The sequence below is a fragment of the Phoca vitulina genome, unplaced genomic scaffold, assembly GCF_004348235.1.
Source record: "Phoca vitulina isolate PV1807 unplaced genomic scaffold, GSC_HSeal_1.0 scaffold9, whole genome shotgun sequence".
Classification (NCBI taxonomy): domain Eukaryota; kingdom Metazoa; phylum Chordata; class Mammalia; order Carnivora; family Phocidae; genus Phoca; species Phoca vitulina.
In genome coordinates, this window is record NW_022589712.1 from 52,883,596 (window position 1) to 52,903,047 (window position 19,452).

At 37.3% G+C, this 19,452-nt stretch overlaps 1 protein-coding gene across 3 annotated transcripts in view; it reads left to right on the top strand.

Annotated features, from left to right (window-relative positions):
- PDSS2 (decaprenyl diphosphate synthase subunit 2) overlaps positions 1–19,452 on the top strand; it is a 267,411-nt gene that overhangs the window by 96,466 nt on the left and 151,493 nt on the right. For all 3 annotated transcript variants that reach the window (XM_032408135.1, XM_032408134.1, XM_032408133.1), the window contains exon 2: positions 810–944. In XM_032408135.1, the coding sequence (XP_032264026.1) occupies positions 810–944 (135 nt within the window). The remainder of the gene's footprint in view (positions 1–809; positions 945–19,452) is intronic.

Below are 19,452 nucleotides of genomic sequence, written 5' to 3' on the forward strand. Positions count from 1 at the left end.
TTGTTCTAATATTTATTATATTGCCCATAGTTTTCTTTCCTCCTTTCTTTCTTTCATTCATTTGTTCATTTGCTCGTCCATCCATCCTTCCTCTCTTTCTTTCTTATGATGCCATTTAGTTCTTATATGACAACCATTTGCAATACTCTGAGGGAAAAAAAACAATGTATTCCTGGCCTTAGTTATAGTAGAAATTATGAAAATTCAATACTCCTTGCAAAAATAAAATGACATGCAAAGTTAAAGCCATATTGTTGTCTAGAATGATAATGCTTTCCATAAATAATAGGAAATGGCAAGACTTGCTGATGGCATACATTTACATTTTACTTATCAGATAAATTTTTAAGTCCTTTGGATTTGTCACTTTAATTCTCTGAGCATCTTCTCTACCTGTGAAGACAGAAATCATTTTTTACCACTCTCCCTTACCACCATCTTCACCAAATAATATCACTTCATCCAAGCCATACAATTTGTATTTCAGTTGCTGTTAGCTACCACAGAGCAATTTAAAACTGTGGGTTGAGCAGACGGTTGAGAGTGTGAGGTGTAGGGTCGAGGAAAATCCAGAAAGAGGGGGAAGCCAGATAATTAGGCCTCACAATTGGAGACTGTCACTTTTAAAACCAGCCATGGGTTTCTCTAGTTGTTTCTGGAACTCATTGCTTTTTCCTGTTAGCTCCTTCTTCCCCCACCTGTTTCTTTCCCCAAGTCCCATTCTCTGATTTTGGAAGTCTGGGTGAATAGTAACTTGATATGGCTGATTCTGTGAGAGTATATTAATCCTCTTCTTTCTTTGTTGGCAGGGGGCTTGTACGTGATAGCTGGCATAACCTCCAGTTGAGGGGCTTGGTGGTGCTACTTATTTCTAAAGCAGCTGGGCCCAGCAGCATGAATACTTCATGTCAGAACTATGACGTGGTCGGTGGGATCTATTCATGGTAAGAAGAACTTAGTCTTTTGATATCGCTTTCTAAATTGTGTTTCCTTTTACTGAACAGTGGTCAGTGGAGATCACTATTTAGTTCTTTGTCATTCTCAGATTCACGGATAGATTAACATATTTTGTAAGGTTAAAAATGTATTTTTATTGTTTTTTTTTTTTTAAGTTTACTTATTTATTTATTTAGCAATCTCTACACCCAATGTGGGGCTTGAACTCATGACCCCAAGACCAAGAGTCACACACTCTTCCTACTGAGCCAGTCAAGCACACCCCTCTTTTTAAAATGTATTTTTATTGTTCTTAACAAGTCTAATAGACTGAGCAGCTCCATGCATAACTGGTAAATTTCCCTATACATTTGAAAACTTTCATTTCTATTCTGGCCGTTTAAAATTTTCTATTCATGACTACCCCTCCTTCGCCATCATGGTATTTCTCTTTAGAGACTTAGTCCGGGATTTATGATTTTTAAACCTACTCAGAATGATACCTAACTATAAAATAATGTTGCAACTATCATTTTAGGAGAAGTAGTGTACTTCAGTGCTGTATCATTTCATTATGCTTATTTTTATGGTGAAGAGGTTTTTACTAAACTTACTAGAATAAGAAATTTTTTCTCCTACATACTTAGATTAAAAAACAAATATGTGAGTGTGAGTCATTTTTGCTTCATATAAAACAAACTTAAAATTTTCAGTTTTTTATTTTTTAAAAAATCACTGCATAAAAAATCACTGCATATCTTTTGGGGCGCCTGGGTGGCTCAGTCGTTAAGCATCTGCCTTCAGCTCAGGTCATGATCCCGGGGTCCTGGGATCGAGCCCCGTATCGGGCTCCCTGCTCAGCGGGAAGCCTGCATCTCCCTCTCCCACTCCCCCTGCTTCTGTTCCCTCCCTCGCTGTGTCTCTCTCTGTCAAGTAAATAAATAAAGTCTTAAAAAAAAAAAAAAAATCACTGCATATTTTTTAGTAATAGTGTATCAATAACTTTATTTAACTTAGTATTGATTGTGCTGGACATTTCTCTAGAGCCTCTATATAGCCTCTGCAGGTGGACTTTGGCATGTGAAATTAAAACCACTCTAAAAACCTGGGTGACAAGGAAATTTTCCTCACAAAAGGAAACATTTCTAGGAAGTTTGACTTATGGCTACTGTATCTTATGGATTTACTTTAAAAATCAATCCATACCTTAGTTTTTTTTATTCCTACTAGTCTTATCCATACATTTTTTCTTATATAATATTTAGAGATGACTACTGCTTACCAGCTACGAAGTCTAATGATCCTTCCTCATTTACAAGCAAGCAAAATTATTACTGTCATGGCTACAAATGACCCCTCCTCCAGCCAGGATAATTTTGCAGACCTTTTACCATTTATCCATGTAAGTATCTTCACCAGAAAGGAAACCTTGGTATCGTTTTCAGCCCCTACTCACTGTGAAATAATTTATATTTGTTTAGTGTTTTGTAGGTTACTGATCATTTTTATTACAGTTACCTCATTTGATCCTTACAAAAATGTTACAGGTTAAGAGTTGTCGTTACACATATTTTACTCTTGAGCAAACTGAGATTCAAAAATCTTGAGATTTTTTTCAAGGTGGCACAGCTAGCAAATGAGACAAGTTGAGGGTCCAACTACAGTTTTTTTCCTTCCAGATTTCATGTTTTTTTCTTGATTCCATTCTGCTTTTCTAGTCTGATTCAAGGAACTTATTTCACATAGGTTAGACTATCCATTAAATTAGTATGCCAAAAAGGGTCTTCTTCTTGTAAGCATGTCTTTGAAAAACTTCTGAGTGGAAAGTAAGTTGGCAAACCTTTTATACATCTACATCCTTCCCCCAACCTGTTTGAATTAGAGCTCAAAACTTTACCTTATGGTTTTGTAGAGAGCCCTTGATTGAGTTTAGTTGCGTTAACTAGAGAAAATACATAAAGATCTGTAATGAATACCAATAACCTTGTTAATCCCTGGAAAGCAAACGGACCCCATAGCACCTTGTATCCCATGTATCTTTGTTTCCTTTAGGAACTCTGTTGATTTTCAGTCTGCCGACTTTGACCCTATTTGATTGGTCAGGCCTCTGCTCTTGCAATTGGGTGACCATACATACCTCTAATGAATACCAGCTATGTTTTATTATCTCTCATCCTAAAGTAAAAATAACCCTTCGGAAGTACTATTTGATGCATGGGTGTTCCATGAATATTTGCATAAATGAATTATCCCTATTTTGCAGAAAAAGAAGATAATACTGAGATTAAGAATTGTCTAAAATCTTCTAGATGGAAAGTCATAGAGTTGGTATTTAAATCCCGCTTTTACTTTTTTTTTTTTAAGATTTTATTTATTTATTTGACAGAGAGAGATAGCGAGAGCAGGAACGCAAGCAGGGGGAGTGGGAGAGGGAGAAGCAGGCTTCCCCGCCAAGCGGGGAGCCTGATGTGGAGCTCGATCCCGGGACCCTGGGATCATGACCTGAGCCGAAGGCAGACGCTTAACGACTGAGCCACCCAGGCACCCCATAAATCCCGCTTTTACTTTAAAGTGTGCCCCCTTTCTACTAGGCAGGTCGTGATATCTGTATGTGCACAATGCACTGTGATGTGATCTTGTGTTTTGAATTTCTTACCTAGCCACTAAAAAACATTTGCATCACCTTCTGATCCTTTACAGGAATATAACACATTTGACAGATGATTATTGTAACATGAACAATTGTAAAAGAACTTTACAAAAGAGTAGGTGGTACATTGTGAATATAAAAACTTTATAAATAATATAAATGGGTTTCATACCCAAGTGTATAGAATCCATAATTATGTTTAGCAAATAATCCTGGTGTGTTGTTCCAGGGTATTTTCTATAATCAAACTTAATCTAGTAAGTCATTGGTGATGCTTGGGTGTTTTACACACTTGTTAATGTGAAAATGTAATTTGGCACAGCACTATGAGAAATCATTAATTTGTTTCTCTACCCCTGAAGTCATTTGTTTGGTTCTTGCTTCCTTAATTGTTCAAGTGTAACTTTTGCTGGAGGCTTGTATCTATAATGCCACAGTGAATTATTTAACATTTGAGGGAAGTACTGACTTGGGAGATTTTTAATTCACCTCCAAACTGCTGGGATTTACAATTGTTTGTGTTTTTCTCCCATAAACTTGACTTTGAGATCAGATAATGGGACCTGAGTAAATTACCTAAGGGACCAAAAGTGAGTTAGATGACCTCTATTTGTTTGGCCTAAGGATATAACTGATGGATATAACCTGTGGATATGTTTAGGAAACTTACCATTTAATGGCCAAGAGAGGCAGAAGTGAGGCTAAAATGTAATAACTACATTTTGAAAAACAGGAAAGAGAGCTACATTTATAAAATTCACTATAAACATCTACTGTAGCCTTTTGCCAACAAGGCTGTGGACTTTAGTTTTATTCCACCAATCCTGACTTTAAAAATTGGTTGCAAAAGTGATCAATCAAACAAGTATTACTATAATGTTGTATGGTGACAGATGGTGACTCTACCTACCATGGTGTGCACTGAGTAACGTATGGAATTGTCACATCACTGTTGTACACCTGAAACTAAAATAACATTATATGTCAACTATACTTCCATAATAAAAAATTAATTTTTAAAACTATTACTAAATTGCCAGGTATCCCTAGCCACTCCTGAGAACATAAATATATAACTTCCTATTATCTTAATGATAGAATATTTATATTTTATGTACCAAAAAATCATTACAATATATAAAACATGACATTACAAAGTACAGACTTCTCTAATGTAACATAATTATTAAGTTTAAAGAAATTTAGGTGAATTTTCTTTACTAATGCTTCAGCTTTCTTGGTTGTTTTAGCAAGAATTGATCCAATTATTTCTCGTCTACCTAACTGTTACAAACAGACCACATGTTTTCATTCTACCTTCATTGCCTGAAATTTCCCAACATCCTTTGTTAACTCTGGTAGAAGAGATTGAAACAAGTTTGCCAAACACATTTTCTTTTCCCCCTACCTATTCAGCTAGACTACCTTGCCCAGCTTTGTATATATTTATAGCACACCAGTGCCTTGGACAGAGTATTCTTTTAAATCTTTGCATGACTGAACTTCCGTAGAACATAAATGTAGTAGGCCAAAATAAACATTAGAACCATACATTTTACAGTATGTGACTTTTAGAGTAGTTTAACAGGGACTGTATCTCCACAGTGACTGTACCTTATTATGTCCTTTGCAACTTCTAATTCAGGACATGAGCTGTAAAGCAGACTCTAAAGTACTCTTCATGGAACATGAAAAAGTCTCAAATTTTTGGGTTAGTTATCATGTAAAATAAGATGTAAAGTGACATTTCAGAGAAGAAAAGTATTAATGGAATATCATTAAAAAATACAAAAAATAACACACATAGTGCTGCAGAATACTAATTTTTTCATTTTTTATCTTATTTTTAGTTTTATTTATTTGAGAGAGAGAGAGTGGGGGAGGGGCAGGGGGAGAAGGAGAGAGAGAATCCTCAAGCAGACTCCCTGCTGAGCGCAGAGCCCGACATGGACCCTCAGCCAGGACTCTGAGATCATGACCTCAGCCAGAATCATTAGAGCCAGCTTCCTAACTGACTGAGCCACCTAGGCACCCCTAAAATTTTTTAAATCCCATCAAAAGTTGTTTTTTTTTTAAGATTTTATTTATTTATTAGACAGAGAGAGACACAGAGAGAGAGGGAACACAAGCAGGGGGAGTGGGAGAGGGAGAAGCAGGCTTCCCGCTGAGCAGGGAGCCCGATGCGGGGCTCGATCCCAGGACCCCGGGAGCATGACCTGAGCCGAAGGCAGACGCTTAACGACTGAGCCACCCAGGCGCCCCATCATCAAAAGTTTATTTTGTTTTCCCTTCATATTTTGACCTATTCCTTCTTTCACTGCATTTTATTTACTCACCTCTGTTACCCGCAGTTCCCATTCTGGCGTCTATATGGCTTGAAGTTTTACTGATAGGTTTTTAGACTGTTCTGAGTTTATGTTGCCTTCAACTCCATTTCCAGAGGGAGGAGAATGAGCTGCTCCTGGGGAACTAGTGTAGTGACAGTATTCCTTCTGGGTGAAGGTGAGCTGATGAATAAGAATAAAATTATGGACTGATCATTTTCTGTATTTATTTGTAATACTGATAACAGAAGACTGTGTACTTTGTGTGCTATGAAACATAGTTCAGATGATCTATTTTCTCCATGTTACCCCAGCGTTCAGCGTATTCCTAACACATAGATGGCAGTCAATGACTATATGATCATGGCTGATTAATAATAATAATTTTAAATTATCATTTTTAAAGTTTTTATTATTATTTCATCTTCAAGCAAGGAAGACCTTCCTAAAAGGTTCCAAAACTCTGAAACTATAAACAAAAAACACATCTGACTGCACAAAAGATAATTCTTCAGTGGGAAAAAATTACCATAAAGTCAAAAGAAAATGCCAGAGTTACAAAAATATTTGCAACATACAAGCCAAAGGGCCAATTTTTAATAAACAAATCAGTTGAAGATCTTATAAATCCAGAAGATGATAAAACAACACAAACATGGACTAAAGAAATGAACAGGCTGTTCAGTGAAGAAGAATCGTAGATGGTTAGTAAACAGCAGGGGAAAAAAGCTGGAATTCATCATAATGGACAAATTAAAACAAAATCACTGTTCTCCCCTGTCAGATTGGCAAAGATTAAAAAGTTTGATACCCAATGTTTGTGAGTGTGTAAGGAAGTAAGCACTTGAATGCTTTGTTAGTAGGGACATTAATTGATACAGTTACTTAGAAAATAATTTGGTACTAGCAGTTATAAACAGACCACATATTTTCGTTCTACCTTTGTTGCCTGAAATTTCCCAGCACCTCTTATTTAACTGATAAAAGAGATTGGAACAAGTTTGCCAACCACATTTTGTTTTCTTCCTGACTATTCAGCTAGACTACATTGCCCAGCTTTGGGTAGCTATATCATTTTTAGCTATAAATTTTATTTTAAAGCAGCCACCCTTTGATTTAGCAAAATTGCTGATGCGTTAACATAAATGCTCAAAGATGTATGTATAAGAATGCTTTTTGTAGCATAGTTTGAAAGAACAACAGCAACCCCCAAAAAGGGAAACAATCAAAGCATCCACCAATAGAGCCCATGTTGTTACTGATGCAAGGGAGTATCAAATCAGTGTTTAAAAGGATTAAGGAGGTCTGTTTGTCTGATCTGGAAAGATCTCAAAAAAATCAAGAAAAAAAGCAAGATGCAGAAACATATTACAGTTTGATCCCATTGGGGCTTGAGTGAGTGGACAGTGAATTTTTCTATGCATGGAAAATGCTTTAAAAGAGACACAAAGAGTTAATTGTGGTCACCCCTGGGGAGGGGCAACTGGTGGGGGGACATGGGACGAGAGACTTCGTTCATTTTATGTCCTCTTCAGTGGTCTGAATTCTTTTTAACTGTATATATGTTTTACTTGCACACTTCATAAAAACTGGTAAAAGCTGGTAGTTAGCTTAGTCCTGCTATTAGAATGAGGACCCTAGAGTCCCTGGGCTGACCTGAACTTTTATCTTTTGCCCTTTTTGACAAGATCAAGTAGCCTGTGAAAATGCATAAAGTATAGATTTTTTTTTAATAAAGAAAGCAGGAGTGAAGCAAAATGATTTACTTTCTTAGGTTTATCATCCATGTTAAAATGGACACCATCGGGGCGCCTAGGTGGCTCAGTTGGTTAACCATCTGACTCTTGGTTTTGGCTCAGGTCATGTTTTCACAGTCGTGGGATTGAGCTCCGCGTTGGACTCTGCATTCAGCATGCAGTCTGCTTCAGATTCTCTCTCCCTCTTCCTTCTGCTCACTCTCTCTCTCCCTCTCAAATAAAGAAACAAAATCTTAAAATGGACACCATCAATTTCTTGGTACCTATGCTAATTCTTTTTTTAACTCTGTATTATTTAGTTGATTAAGGTTAAATTAATGATTATATCCTAAGGTCATTGTTGGGCTTTAAGAACTAATCGCCAAAAAAAGCATTATAAACATAACTGTAAGGTAAATCTAGAAAACATCTTGATAAAATGACTCATGTTAACAGTGCTTTCTCCTCTAAGAGAAAGTTTGTCAGGCTTGGGACGCTGTTACAGAAGTGGTAGCAGAATATTTGGAGGTCTAAATGAAATCTTAATTTAAGGAGAAAGGTAGAAAATTTTAAAATGGTAAAAGAAGAGAGTTTTGTTGTTTACAAATCTTTAAATTTAGGGAATTAATCTTGGTCTCAGCTGAAATATTGTAGTTCATAATTTATCATTTTAATGTGGTACAAATTAATTTCTGATGACTTCTAAGTCATGGTAACAGTAGACTATCAATCTCCACCTTCATACGGCACGTTAGAATCTGCCTAGTACTTAAAAGTGCGTAACAAAATTAAGAAACCATATTTACCTTGGAGATTGACCAAATCAAAAAATACCTTAAGAAATGAGGCTTGGAGCACCTGGGTAGCTCAGTTGGTTAAGCATCCAATTTGTGATTTCAGCTCAGGTCATGATCTCACGGGTCCTGAGATCGAGCTCCACCTCCGGCTCCTCTCCGGAGGAGTCTGCTTGAGATTCTCTCCCTCTGGCCCTTCCTTCACTCATGCTCGCTCTTTCCCTCTCTCTCTCAAATAAATAAATAAATCTTTAAAAAAAAGAAAAGAGGCCTGGGGCGCCTGGGTGGCTCAGTCGTTAAGCGTCTGCCTTCGGCTCAGGTCATGATCCCAGGGTCCTGGGATCGAGCCCCGCATCGGGCTTCCTGCTCGGCGGGAGGCCTGCCTCTCCCTCTCCCACTCCCCCTGCTTGTGTTCCCTCTCTCGCTGTGTCTCTCTCTGTCAAATAAATAAATAAAATCTTTAAAAAAAAAATAATAAAAAAATAAAAAATAATAAAAAAATAAAAAAAAAATAAAAAAAAGAAAAGAGGCCTAAGTAGAAACATGTTGATTATATTTATTTAGGGCTCAATTATATTATTGTGAAATAATTAATATTGAAATATATAGCAGTAAATATAGTTTGTTTTTTTTTAAGATGACGTATATAAATGCTAGAAAAGAGTCTGCAAGAAACCTCACCCTCCTGATGATGACAGTAGTTGGAAGAAGTAGGGAGGGGGTAGGTTTGGGAACAGCTATAGGGAAATCGTCAAAGGGGACTTTTTTTATAAAGAGAATCTGTTCATATTGTATGATTAAAATTAACTAGAAAATTAAAAGAAAGTTATATTTCACGCTTATAAAGCAATAAAAACCTATTTAAAGTGTATCTTTTTGTACTACAAGAACCTTGAAAGTGAGAAGTGCTTATTGACAGTGATTTAAGGTGATTATGCCAAATAATTGAATTTAGAGTAGACTTTTGAAGATAATTTCCTAAAGATATCTCAGCTCCCTTTCAGAGAGATTTCAAGAGATGAAAGCATGTGCACTTTGATTACATATTCCTATTGACTGTATTCTACTTACAACAATAAAAATAAGCTCCAGATACAAATCTAGCAATATTACTAATTCATTACAACCAGTACTTATTTTCTTCATTAACTTTTTATTGTTATTTTCAACTTACACAGCATGCACAAATGCAGCAATTATATGTTGAACAAGAAAGGGGAAGGCTCTTTATGTTCAGCATACTGTACATCACAAGTCATTACTTCACCAGAGCTGTTAGAAAAACACAAAATAAGAACAGCCTCTTACAAAACAAGTATAATTAACCACAAAAAGTAGGTGGGCTCAGCTACTAATCTACTCAGCTGAGAGTTCGTTTATTGTATATAAATATCTTGCTATAGATTAGCCCGCCTGACTACATCACAGCAAAAAACACACTGCATAAATTGTTTTGGTATTGGTGAAAAAGTTTAAATCTTTTCCTTAAAGAAGGGCTGTGTTGACTAGCAAGAAGCCATAGTCGAAGGTAATGTCCAGTGTCTAATTCTGCATTTTATTTTTTATTTTTTTAAATATTTTATTTATTTGAGAGAGACACAGAGAGAGTGCTACTAGGGCGGGGGGGGGGTGCAGAGGGAGAGTTCTGGAGAAGCAGACTCCCCACTGAGTAGGGAGCCCGACTTGGGATTCGATCTCAAGACCCTGAGATCATGACCTGAGCCAAAGGCAGACACTTAACCGACTGAGCCACCCAGGCTCCCCTAATTCTGCATTTCAAACAGGGCTTAATTCTTGACATTTGGCATAACAAAATGTTAGCTTTATACGTAGAAGGCTTGCAGTCACTTAAAATGTTTAATGACAGAGTTTGCTTAATAGCTTCATCCTTCCTGTTGATCCTTTGAACCCAGATTCAAGGCACTCCCACCAGTGGACAGTGTGGTGTAATAGAGACATGGGTATAAGGGCTAGAGATCTGGGTTCTTGTCACGAATGTATAACTGATTGGCTGTTTGACCTAAGCAAGTCCCTAATCACTCTGTGTGATTACTTATCTATAAGATGGTGATAATAATGGGCTTCAGGTCGGGGAGCTCAACTAACAGGACACATATTCAGCTAGGTTCAAGTAGCATGTGGTACAATATAGCACATCCTGACTACCTCCTCTCTGCAAGGCACAGAGCCGAGCATGCGAATATTAATAAGAAATAGTCTCTGGCCTCTAGTGACAAGGTAAAAAAAACAATTTATGCATCTGATAGCCTTTTGACACTGTTGATGCAATTTCATTTCTAGAACTCTGTTTCTGGAACTTAACTTTTAGAGCTATAACCATATTCACTATTGGGTCCACAATCCTTCCATATTTAATTAAATTAAATTTGTTTAATTAAAGACAGATAATCCTTAGCATCTCTCGCATAAGATGCTACTAGAGAACTGGCCTGAGGAACTTCCTTCTCCACTATGCTCTTGTACTTTTCTCACTCTTGGATTGTAGCTGGGTGATGGTGATAAGAGAGGAAAAGAGAGCAGATCCTCAAGTTGGTTCTCTCTAATCCTGGCATCCTTCCTCCCTGTAGTTACTGGTATCTTGGGTCTTCATTTTCTTTTATTAAGATTCCCCCATTCCCTCCTCCTTTCCTCAAGTTTTTAAGTTTGTAAGTGGAGTAAAATATCCTTAATTCTTTAATGGTGTCTCATTCCCTGAAGGATTAAATACAAATTTCTTACAACAATTCCTAGCAGCCCTAGAGTAGAAGTGGAGAAGGTAAAAGCATGATCATGGTTTTTCTTTGTCCACCAAGGAAAGGGCATATGCAAAGGAATGCTTGACCTAATAAACTATTTAGGTGTGGGACTCCTGGCTGGCTCAGTTGGAGGAGCATGTGATTCTTGGTCTCAGGGTCGTGAGTTCAAGCCCTACGGGGATAGAGATTACTCAATAAATAAATAAACTTAAAAAATAAATTATTTAGGTTTGATGAGGAAGGAGGTGAGGCTGAGGGAGTCCAAAATTAGGGAGAAAATAGTGATCAAGGTCTGGAGGTCTTGATGATTCATATTCTGGGTTGGAGTAGTAATGCAGTGAGAGAGCTCAGAGGTTAGAGGGTTGCAGATAGAAAGTAGGAGATTCGAACTGAACATTTTAGAAGTAGAACAGTTCTGAATGTTAAGTTTCAGTTGTGCCTGAGAGTTAGGTTAATGGAATATAGTGGAGATTGAATTGAGTAGATTGAGAAACTACACGACAGGCAGTTCATGTGATTGAAGTCATCCAGGAGAACAACAGAACTGAACGAGATGCCAAAGACTCTGATGAAAGCAGTGTAACAGAGGGGAGTGGTGGTGGAAAGTAGTTCAGAGGATCAATGGGTGTCTCAAGATGATGAAGAGATAATGAGAGCACTAGTCCCACCTCTCAACTCCTCAGCCTGTGGCTTACAGGTAGTGAAGTATATCCACTCACAAAGATATGGGGCTTTCAGTACTCCAGGAAAAGCCATGGCTCTATTACAGCCAGAACCTAGAGGAAATGTTCTGTGAGTTTTTAGAACACTTATCACACTGTTTTGTGATGACTAATTTATGTGTATGTTTTCCCCCGGACAGTACCTTCTAGAAGTAAGGGCCTATGTTTTAGTCATCTTCCAACCCAGCATGTCTCCCACCACTGAGCCTTCTGTTATATTTTGTATCTTTGAGACACTTCTTGTATGTCTTGCAATAATTTGTGTACCTATCTTATCCTTCTACTAGATTTGTTCATTCACTCATTGAGTAATTCATTTAACAACCATTTGTTGAGCACCTGCTATGTGCAGAGTGTGATAAATACAGAAAATAGTAATTATTACTATAGCTAACACCTATTATGTTTTTTATATGTCTGGTACCAGTTCCATGTGCTTTATATGTTAATTTATTTAATCCTTATGACATTAGTTAAGAAAAAATTGCTTTTCTTGGGAAACAGGCTTATAGAAATTTAATAACTTGATCAAGTTTATAGTGTAAGTGAATGGCAGAATTAGGATTGAAACCCCATTTGACCATAGAACCCATGCTCTTTCCATTACTGTACATGGCCTCTGGATTAGGGTGCCCTAAATATACTTTCTTACCCATCTTGACATCCTCAGCACTAAACGCAGATTTTTATGTTCTGTGTTTGGTGGTACTGAATTGTGTAGTTAGATAGAAACCAGGTTTTCTTTGGCCACCAAAGCCCTAGCATTATGGTAGGCATTCAAATGCTCCAAGAATTAGTGTTGATTTACTGAGACAAAATTTCTTTTTGTTTTGAGGTTGCATGTGGATCATGATAGGGCTCTCTACAATTTAAAAATAAAAACATTTACATTTGCAAGCCATATCTCTTTGTGCATTTCCTTTCAAAATTTATTCTTTATCTGTTGGGAAAAACAGATAACTGTATGTTTTCTTTGATACACGAACCACTTTCTAAAATAGACTTGTGCCCTAAGAAGATGGTCTGTCTAATGAGCTTTTCCTGTAGACCAGGAACAAACTGTATTTCATTGGTCATTAATCCTGAAACACTCAGTGCTACAAATTTTGGTATTGAAAACCACTATATTCATACTCATTGGAGGCACTGTTTCAAGGAAATACTTGGATAATTATGCACCTACTAGATTTGTTGCTGTCCATGGGTGATTTACATCCTGCAGAAATATAGAGCTTCTATTACTCTACTGTAATTACTTACATATTCATTGCAAATAATGATGTAACGATTTTTAGAGGCTGTGCATAAGAGAACCAACAAACTGAGACGCAAAACAGGTTTCCACCCCTTCTTTCCAAAGCTATAGTTAATCACTTGAACACTATCCAATATAGCAGAAAGCTGGCAGACTTTTCTTTGCAGCAGGCTATGTAAAAATGTTTATAATTTACAGCTTATTATGCCATGCAAACGACTGTGTTCTCAGCGAAGGAGAGTGAGAAAATACGGCTGTGAAATTACTGAACTCCCCTTTGTTAGTTGTTTACTGGCAACAGTGGAAGGATTCTTTGCACATAAAATGCATTTCTGTATTTAATTTTATATCATTCAGTTCAGGATTTTTTTTTAAATGGGAATTTACTTTTATCTCTCTTTGTAGATAGACCAGAGCAGTTTTAATGTAACAAAAACAATAAGCTGAGGGGCGCCTGGGTGGCTCAGTCGGTTAAGCGTCTGCCTTCGGCTCAGGTCATGGTACTGGGGTCCTGGGATCGAGCCCCGCATCGGGCTCCTAGCTCGGTGGGGAGCCTGCTTCTCCCTCTCCTCCCTCTGCCTGCCACTCCCCCTGCTTATGCACACACTCTCTCTCTCTGTCAAATAAATAAATAAAATCTTAAAAAAAAAAAAACAATAAGCTGAAAAATCAGAATTGTCAGGGAATTTCAGTGGAATAGTAGTAAATTATTAGGGTTTAGTTCAGTTTATGGTTTAAATTGTGCAAAACCCGTTCTTTTTGACACACCTGCAGTGTTTCATAGTCAACTTGTTATTTTCAAAGGTACCTGATGCAAAGTTTGTTTGGCTGGAAGTTCATCTTCTTCAGGAACAATTAGAGGGGTAGGCAAGGTAACCTGGACCTCTTTGTAATCCGTTGAACATAGCCACCCATTTTTAGGTCTTCCTTAGCATTTTCTCATTCTACTGAATCCCCTCTTAGGTTCATAAAGCCCCTAAAGTCAGGTACCACATAGTCTTTTGTGGTTTACATTCTCTGTGTGCCTCGTGTGCTATTGCAAACTTACCCTCAATGAATATGCCTGAGACTCTGACCTCCATTTTGGTGGGAAGGTAGCTCTTCTGTGAAGGACTAGCTAAGACTCGCTTTTAGATGCTACCTACACCTTATAGGGGAGCCTTTAGTGAAGGGAGTTCCTAAGAGAGACAAGTGAAAACACAGGAACTTATTTAAAAGTCCACAGTCTTTTTCCTTCTAATTCTTCAACTCTAAATGCACGTAGAGCTTTCTATTTAGTTTACACTTCCCTGAAGGTAAAAAGAGAAGAAAAATTTATATTTAAATATTTAAAATGTTCAAAACAGCATGTTTAATTTTTCTGTTCTCCTGTTTGTTTTAGAATCAGTTTAGAAACTGGGGACTTTCTAGTTCCTATTAATCACACAATCTTTTTTTTTTCCCATAACACAAATAATCAGATATTGAGTATATTTAAATGGGTTATACATCTGCAACTCGTATGTTTTTGAGAAATAATGGATTATTATCTCAGAGAAAATAGGACCGTTATGCCAGAATCAAGGCATTATCATTTTTATTGTCATTGTCCTCTTCAAGGAACTTTTTAGTATAAAAACTTATGTTTTACAACCAGACAGAAGAATTTGTTTTCTACTTCAAACTTTTTTTTTTTTAAGTTAAACATTACAACAACCTTCAAGTCATCTGTGATTGTGGCAAAGTAAAAAATTGAGTATAATGATTAATTCTGTTTTCTTAGCTTCTTTTTTGGGAGTTAGACAGAGACCTGAAATGTGCTGGAGGCCAGCCCTGTGGGTGGGAGGATGGGGTGCCTAACGCTACTCTCCACTGACCTCTTCTGGCCTCCTGTTAAATGTGTTCTTGGAGTGGACAGCAACTCTCTTAGAATGCCTTGGTGAGAGAAAAAGGGTGGCCAAGGGAAAGTAGAGGGAAATCAGCCAGTGTAGATAGACTTTGTGATGATAACCTCCTAACCTCTTTCCTATCCTTTTGCTATTCGCCCACCCTCCTGTAAAAAAGAGTGCTTACCAAACACACTTCATAGGTAAAATAATAATTATTCAGTCTTTCATTTTATTAGATACACTTATAACTGACAATCTGAACGTCTGATGACCATAAGATAACTACTACTATCACATCTTATCAATGCGTACAAAGCTAAGGAAAGTGGAAATGTTTATTAACAGATGTGCCTTTATCCAAAGGTGAATGAATGACTCCTTAGACATTTTGGAAAGGGGAAAATAACACCTCTGTCAAGAATTCTTTACCTACTATGAAGAATCCTTAAAGATCTAGGAATTTGGGCGCCTGGGTGGCTCAATCGGTTGAGCGTCTGCCTTTGGCTCAGGTCATGATCTTGGGGTCCTGGGATTGAGCCCCACGTCGGGCTCCCTGCTCAGCAGGGAGTCTGCCTCTCTCTCTCCCTCTGCCTCTACCCACAACTCATACTCTTTCTCTCTCAAATAAATAAATAAAATCTTGAAAAAAAAAAATCAAGGAATTCCAGAGGCACCTGGGTGGTGTAGTCCATTAAGAGTCCGACTCTCAGTTTCAGCTCAGGTCTTGATGATCTCAGGGTCCTGGGATTGAGCCCCTGTGCCAGGCTCTGCACCCAGCTTGGAGTCTGCTTGGGATTCTCTCTCTCCTCTCCCTCTGCCCCTCCCCCACCTTCTAAAACAAATTAAAAAAAAAAGAAAAGATCTAGGATCTCCAGACAGGGAGCCACTGACCTAGATAGTCTCATCAAGCAAAATGTGCTCAGATAGTTTTGCTTCTAGAAATGATGACCATTACTGACTTAGTGCCATTTTCTTTTTTTTTTTTTTTAAGATTTTATTTATTTATTTGACAGAGAGAGACATAGCGAGAGCAGGAACACAAGCAGAGGGAGTGGGAGAGGGAGAAGCAGGCTTCCCGCAGAGCAGGGAGCCTGATGTGGGACTCGATCCCAGGACCCTGGGATCATGACCTGAGCCGAAGGCAGACGCTTAACGACTGAGCCACCCAGGCGCCCTATTTAGTGCCATTTTCTAACAATAAAAGCTGACCCCCTCTGTTATTGTTATAAATGATGTTTATTGTATCAGAAACTTTTCTTTTTACACATAGAATACGGAGGTGGAGATGTAACCCAAAGACCTGGTGGTTTCTAACAGAGTTCCCCTTCTTTCCTAAACCTGGGAGGTCAGGCAAAGTTTTAATCTGTGTACTATCTTTGGAGAATGCATGGTCATCAAACCTAATACTCAGACATCTTTACATTTAATATAAAATAGGTCCATCACATGGGGTGCCTGGGTGGCTCAGTCAGTTAAGCGTCTGCCTTTGGCTCAGGTCATGATCCCAGGGTCCTGGGATCGAGCCCGGCATCGGGCTCCCTGCTCAGCAGGGAGTCTGCTTCTCCCTCTTCCTCTCCCTTTGTGTGCTCTCTCTCTCTCCCTCAGATAAATAAATCTTTGGAAAAAATGCTTTTGTAGGTATCTGATTAATATCTTCAAAAGATCTTTTTGCTACAACTGTTTACCTGAACTATACTGGGTACCATACCAAAAGAATTAAATCAGTCTACTCTCTGTCCTTTAAAAGTTTATAATCTCTAACATGTACTTTGAAAATATACATACAGTATATCATAGACACATATATTAGACATATAACACATCATGGTTCATACTTTCATCAGTTTAGGACAAAAAAGACAAGGATACTTCCCTCATTTGTGGAGGTAAAGATCAATTAGAATAGCCAATGAAATTCAGATTTTGGTCATGTCAAGTTATTCAGTCAGACTTACATGTTACATTCGATTAACATTAAATGGATAATACATTTATCCACTCTGAAATTTGATTTACCATACATGGACCTGACCAGGCCATGTATTCCTTAAGATACTATTTTTCAAAATTTAAAACATGGTTATCTGGACTGTTCTAGAACTTGTTTGCTGACTTTATTTCATAAAGTCCATCATTCCAACTTCAGGATGTTTCTTCTAATCTGGACCAGTGTTTAAAAGAGATTCCTTTAAATGATATATTCTGATGATCTGAGATAAACAGTCCCACTTCAGCCCCTCATTCTCCACTTCTCCTCATTCCCAGTGTATTTCTCCCCAACCGTTCCCTACTGGGTAGAATTATCCTTTAGGTCCGACTTTAGGAGCTGCTTGCTTTGGAACTCATTCTCTTATTCCATCAAGATTTGGGTGAGGTCCCCTTCTTCTGGGCTGCCTTGGAACTCTGTTAGCAGTTATTTCCCAGGATTAAAATCATTTGGTTTGCTCTCTAAACCCTTCACTGATCTGGCCATCAACTTCTTGAGAACTGAGCTATGGTTTTATTCCTTTTTTTTTTTTGATGAATTCTCAGAGCCTATCACAGAGTTTGACATGTGGCAGGCACTCCATAAATGTCCATTAAAGAGAGGCAAGGGATCCTTGAATATTGACTACAATTGCAGGCTGTTAATAATAACTTATGGACAAACTATATTTAAAATATTATCCTTCTAATTGTACTGAATTTTAACAGGTCATTAACAACCAGTCAGGACTTTAGAAATATCTTCAAAAGATCTTTTTGCTACAACTGTTTACCTCAATTCAGATGCTGTTAATCAGTTATCTGATGATTTGACAAAATCTATTAAGTAGCTATTATTTAGCAGTATCTATTTTAATTTTTGTAACTTATTCCAAGGTCTCCCCTCTTGACCAGACCTTTCTAGTTGTAATATAGCCAAAATCCCAATTTATTAGACATCAATAAATGTGGGTTTGCTACAAAGATGAGAAACTCGGTTATCTTAAGAAAATAAGTATTTATAGCAATAAGTGAATTTATAACCAACTTGAGCACAAAAGCAGAGTAAAAAATGTTTAAAAATAAGTTGATGTAAATGAGGCATTTGGAAAATATAGGTTGGTGCTTCATCATTAACTTTAATTTTGTGACTTTTGTCAGTTGATGTCACAACCTTAGTGTTATTTTTAAAACAGTTTTTTTTTTAGGGGTATTTAATTAAGTAATGTGGTGTTTGCTTATTTCAAACAGTCTGTCTTTGTTCCTGTCAAAGCCATGCTGGCAGGGCATTGCTTTTCTTTTCCCTTTTGTTAATATTCTGTGTTAGATAATGGTTTCGCAAATAATAGATTCCAGGGACCTTTGATCCACCATTACTGTAAAATAAAATACAACTTAATTTTTTTCTGGGCATAATGGTTTTAACCTTGTGTACTAATTTGACTGTGCTTGTGGGGGCAGATCCTTAAATGAGACGCAAATGAAGGAAAAATTGCTAATGCTGCCACTGTATATCTAATGAGCACTGTGTAATAAACCATAACCTCTTCGACATTTCTCTGGAAAGCAGCGTGATTATTTTGGATGGCTAGCCCTTTGTGGATGGCTCATTACCGTCTGGCATAATATGTATTGATAGAGACTATAATTGTCAACTCCTATTTGACATGCTGCCTCTAATAAATATGGCTTGCATCACTGGGACCTACTAATGGTTATATGGGAAACTGTAATTAAAGAAAAAAATTATATATATTTTAGGTTTAAAAAATAGTATATATGTATATAAGATGTCTCTACAGGGGATTGTCTGCTCACCACCCTCCAACCCCCCACCTTTGCAGCTTCTTGTATTAGAGTATTTGAAGCTTCCCCTGAGGATTGGAACTTTTTCATCAGTATAGGGCCAACATGTGACAAGACCCGTGTGTGTGTGTGTGTGTGTGTGTGTGTGTGTGTGAGAGAGACACAGACAGACAGACAGACAGAGACAGAGGGAAGAGATTTTCCTCCACACTTAAGGAAAGCATTCCCATTGACAAATAAGTGACAATATGAAAAGTCCTTCTGTGTATGTAAAAGATCCATAGGACTATAGTTTATACTTCTGGGTTCAACTCATGAAGTTAATGCTTTATATATAGCCAGATAGTCTCATATTATTATATTATTCACCTTTTCCATGGTTTTCTTTATTTTTTCTAACTTTATTCTCATTTTGTTATAAGAAATTTATGTTCTTTGGTAGGAAAAAAATACCTAAGAAGCCAAATTAATATGGACTATGAATCACAAGTATAATAAAGACCCACAGAATACCTTACATAATATGTAGGCTTGAAAAAATGTAAATCAGAGATTAGAGTTGGACCTACCTCATGTTATAGAACAAATGTAGGCCTAGTCATTTTGTATCTGAAAATGTAGAATTGGAATTCTAGAAAAT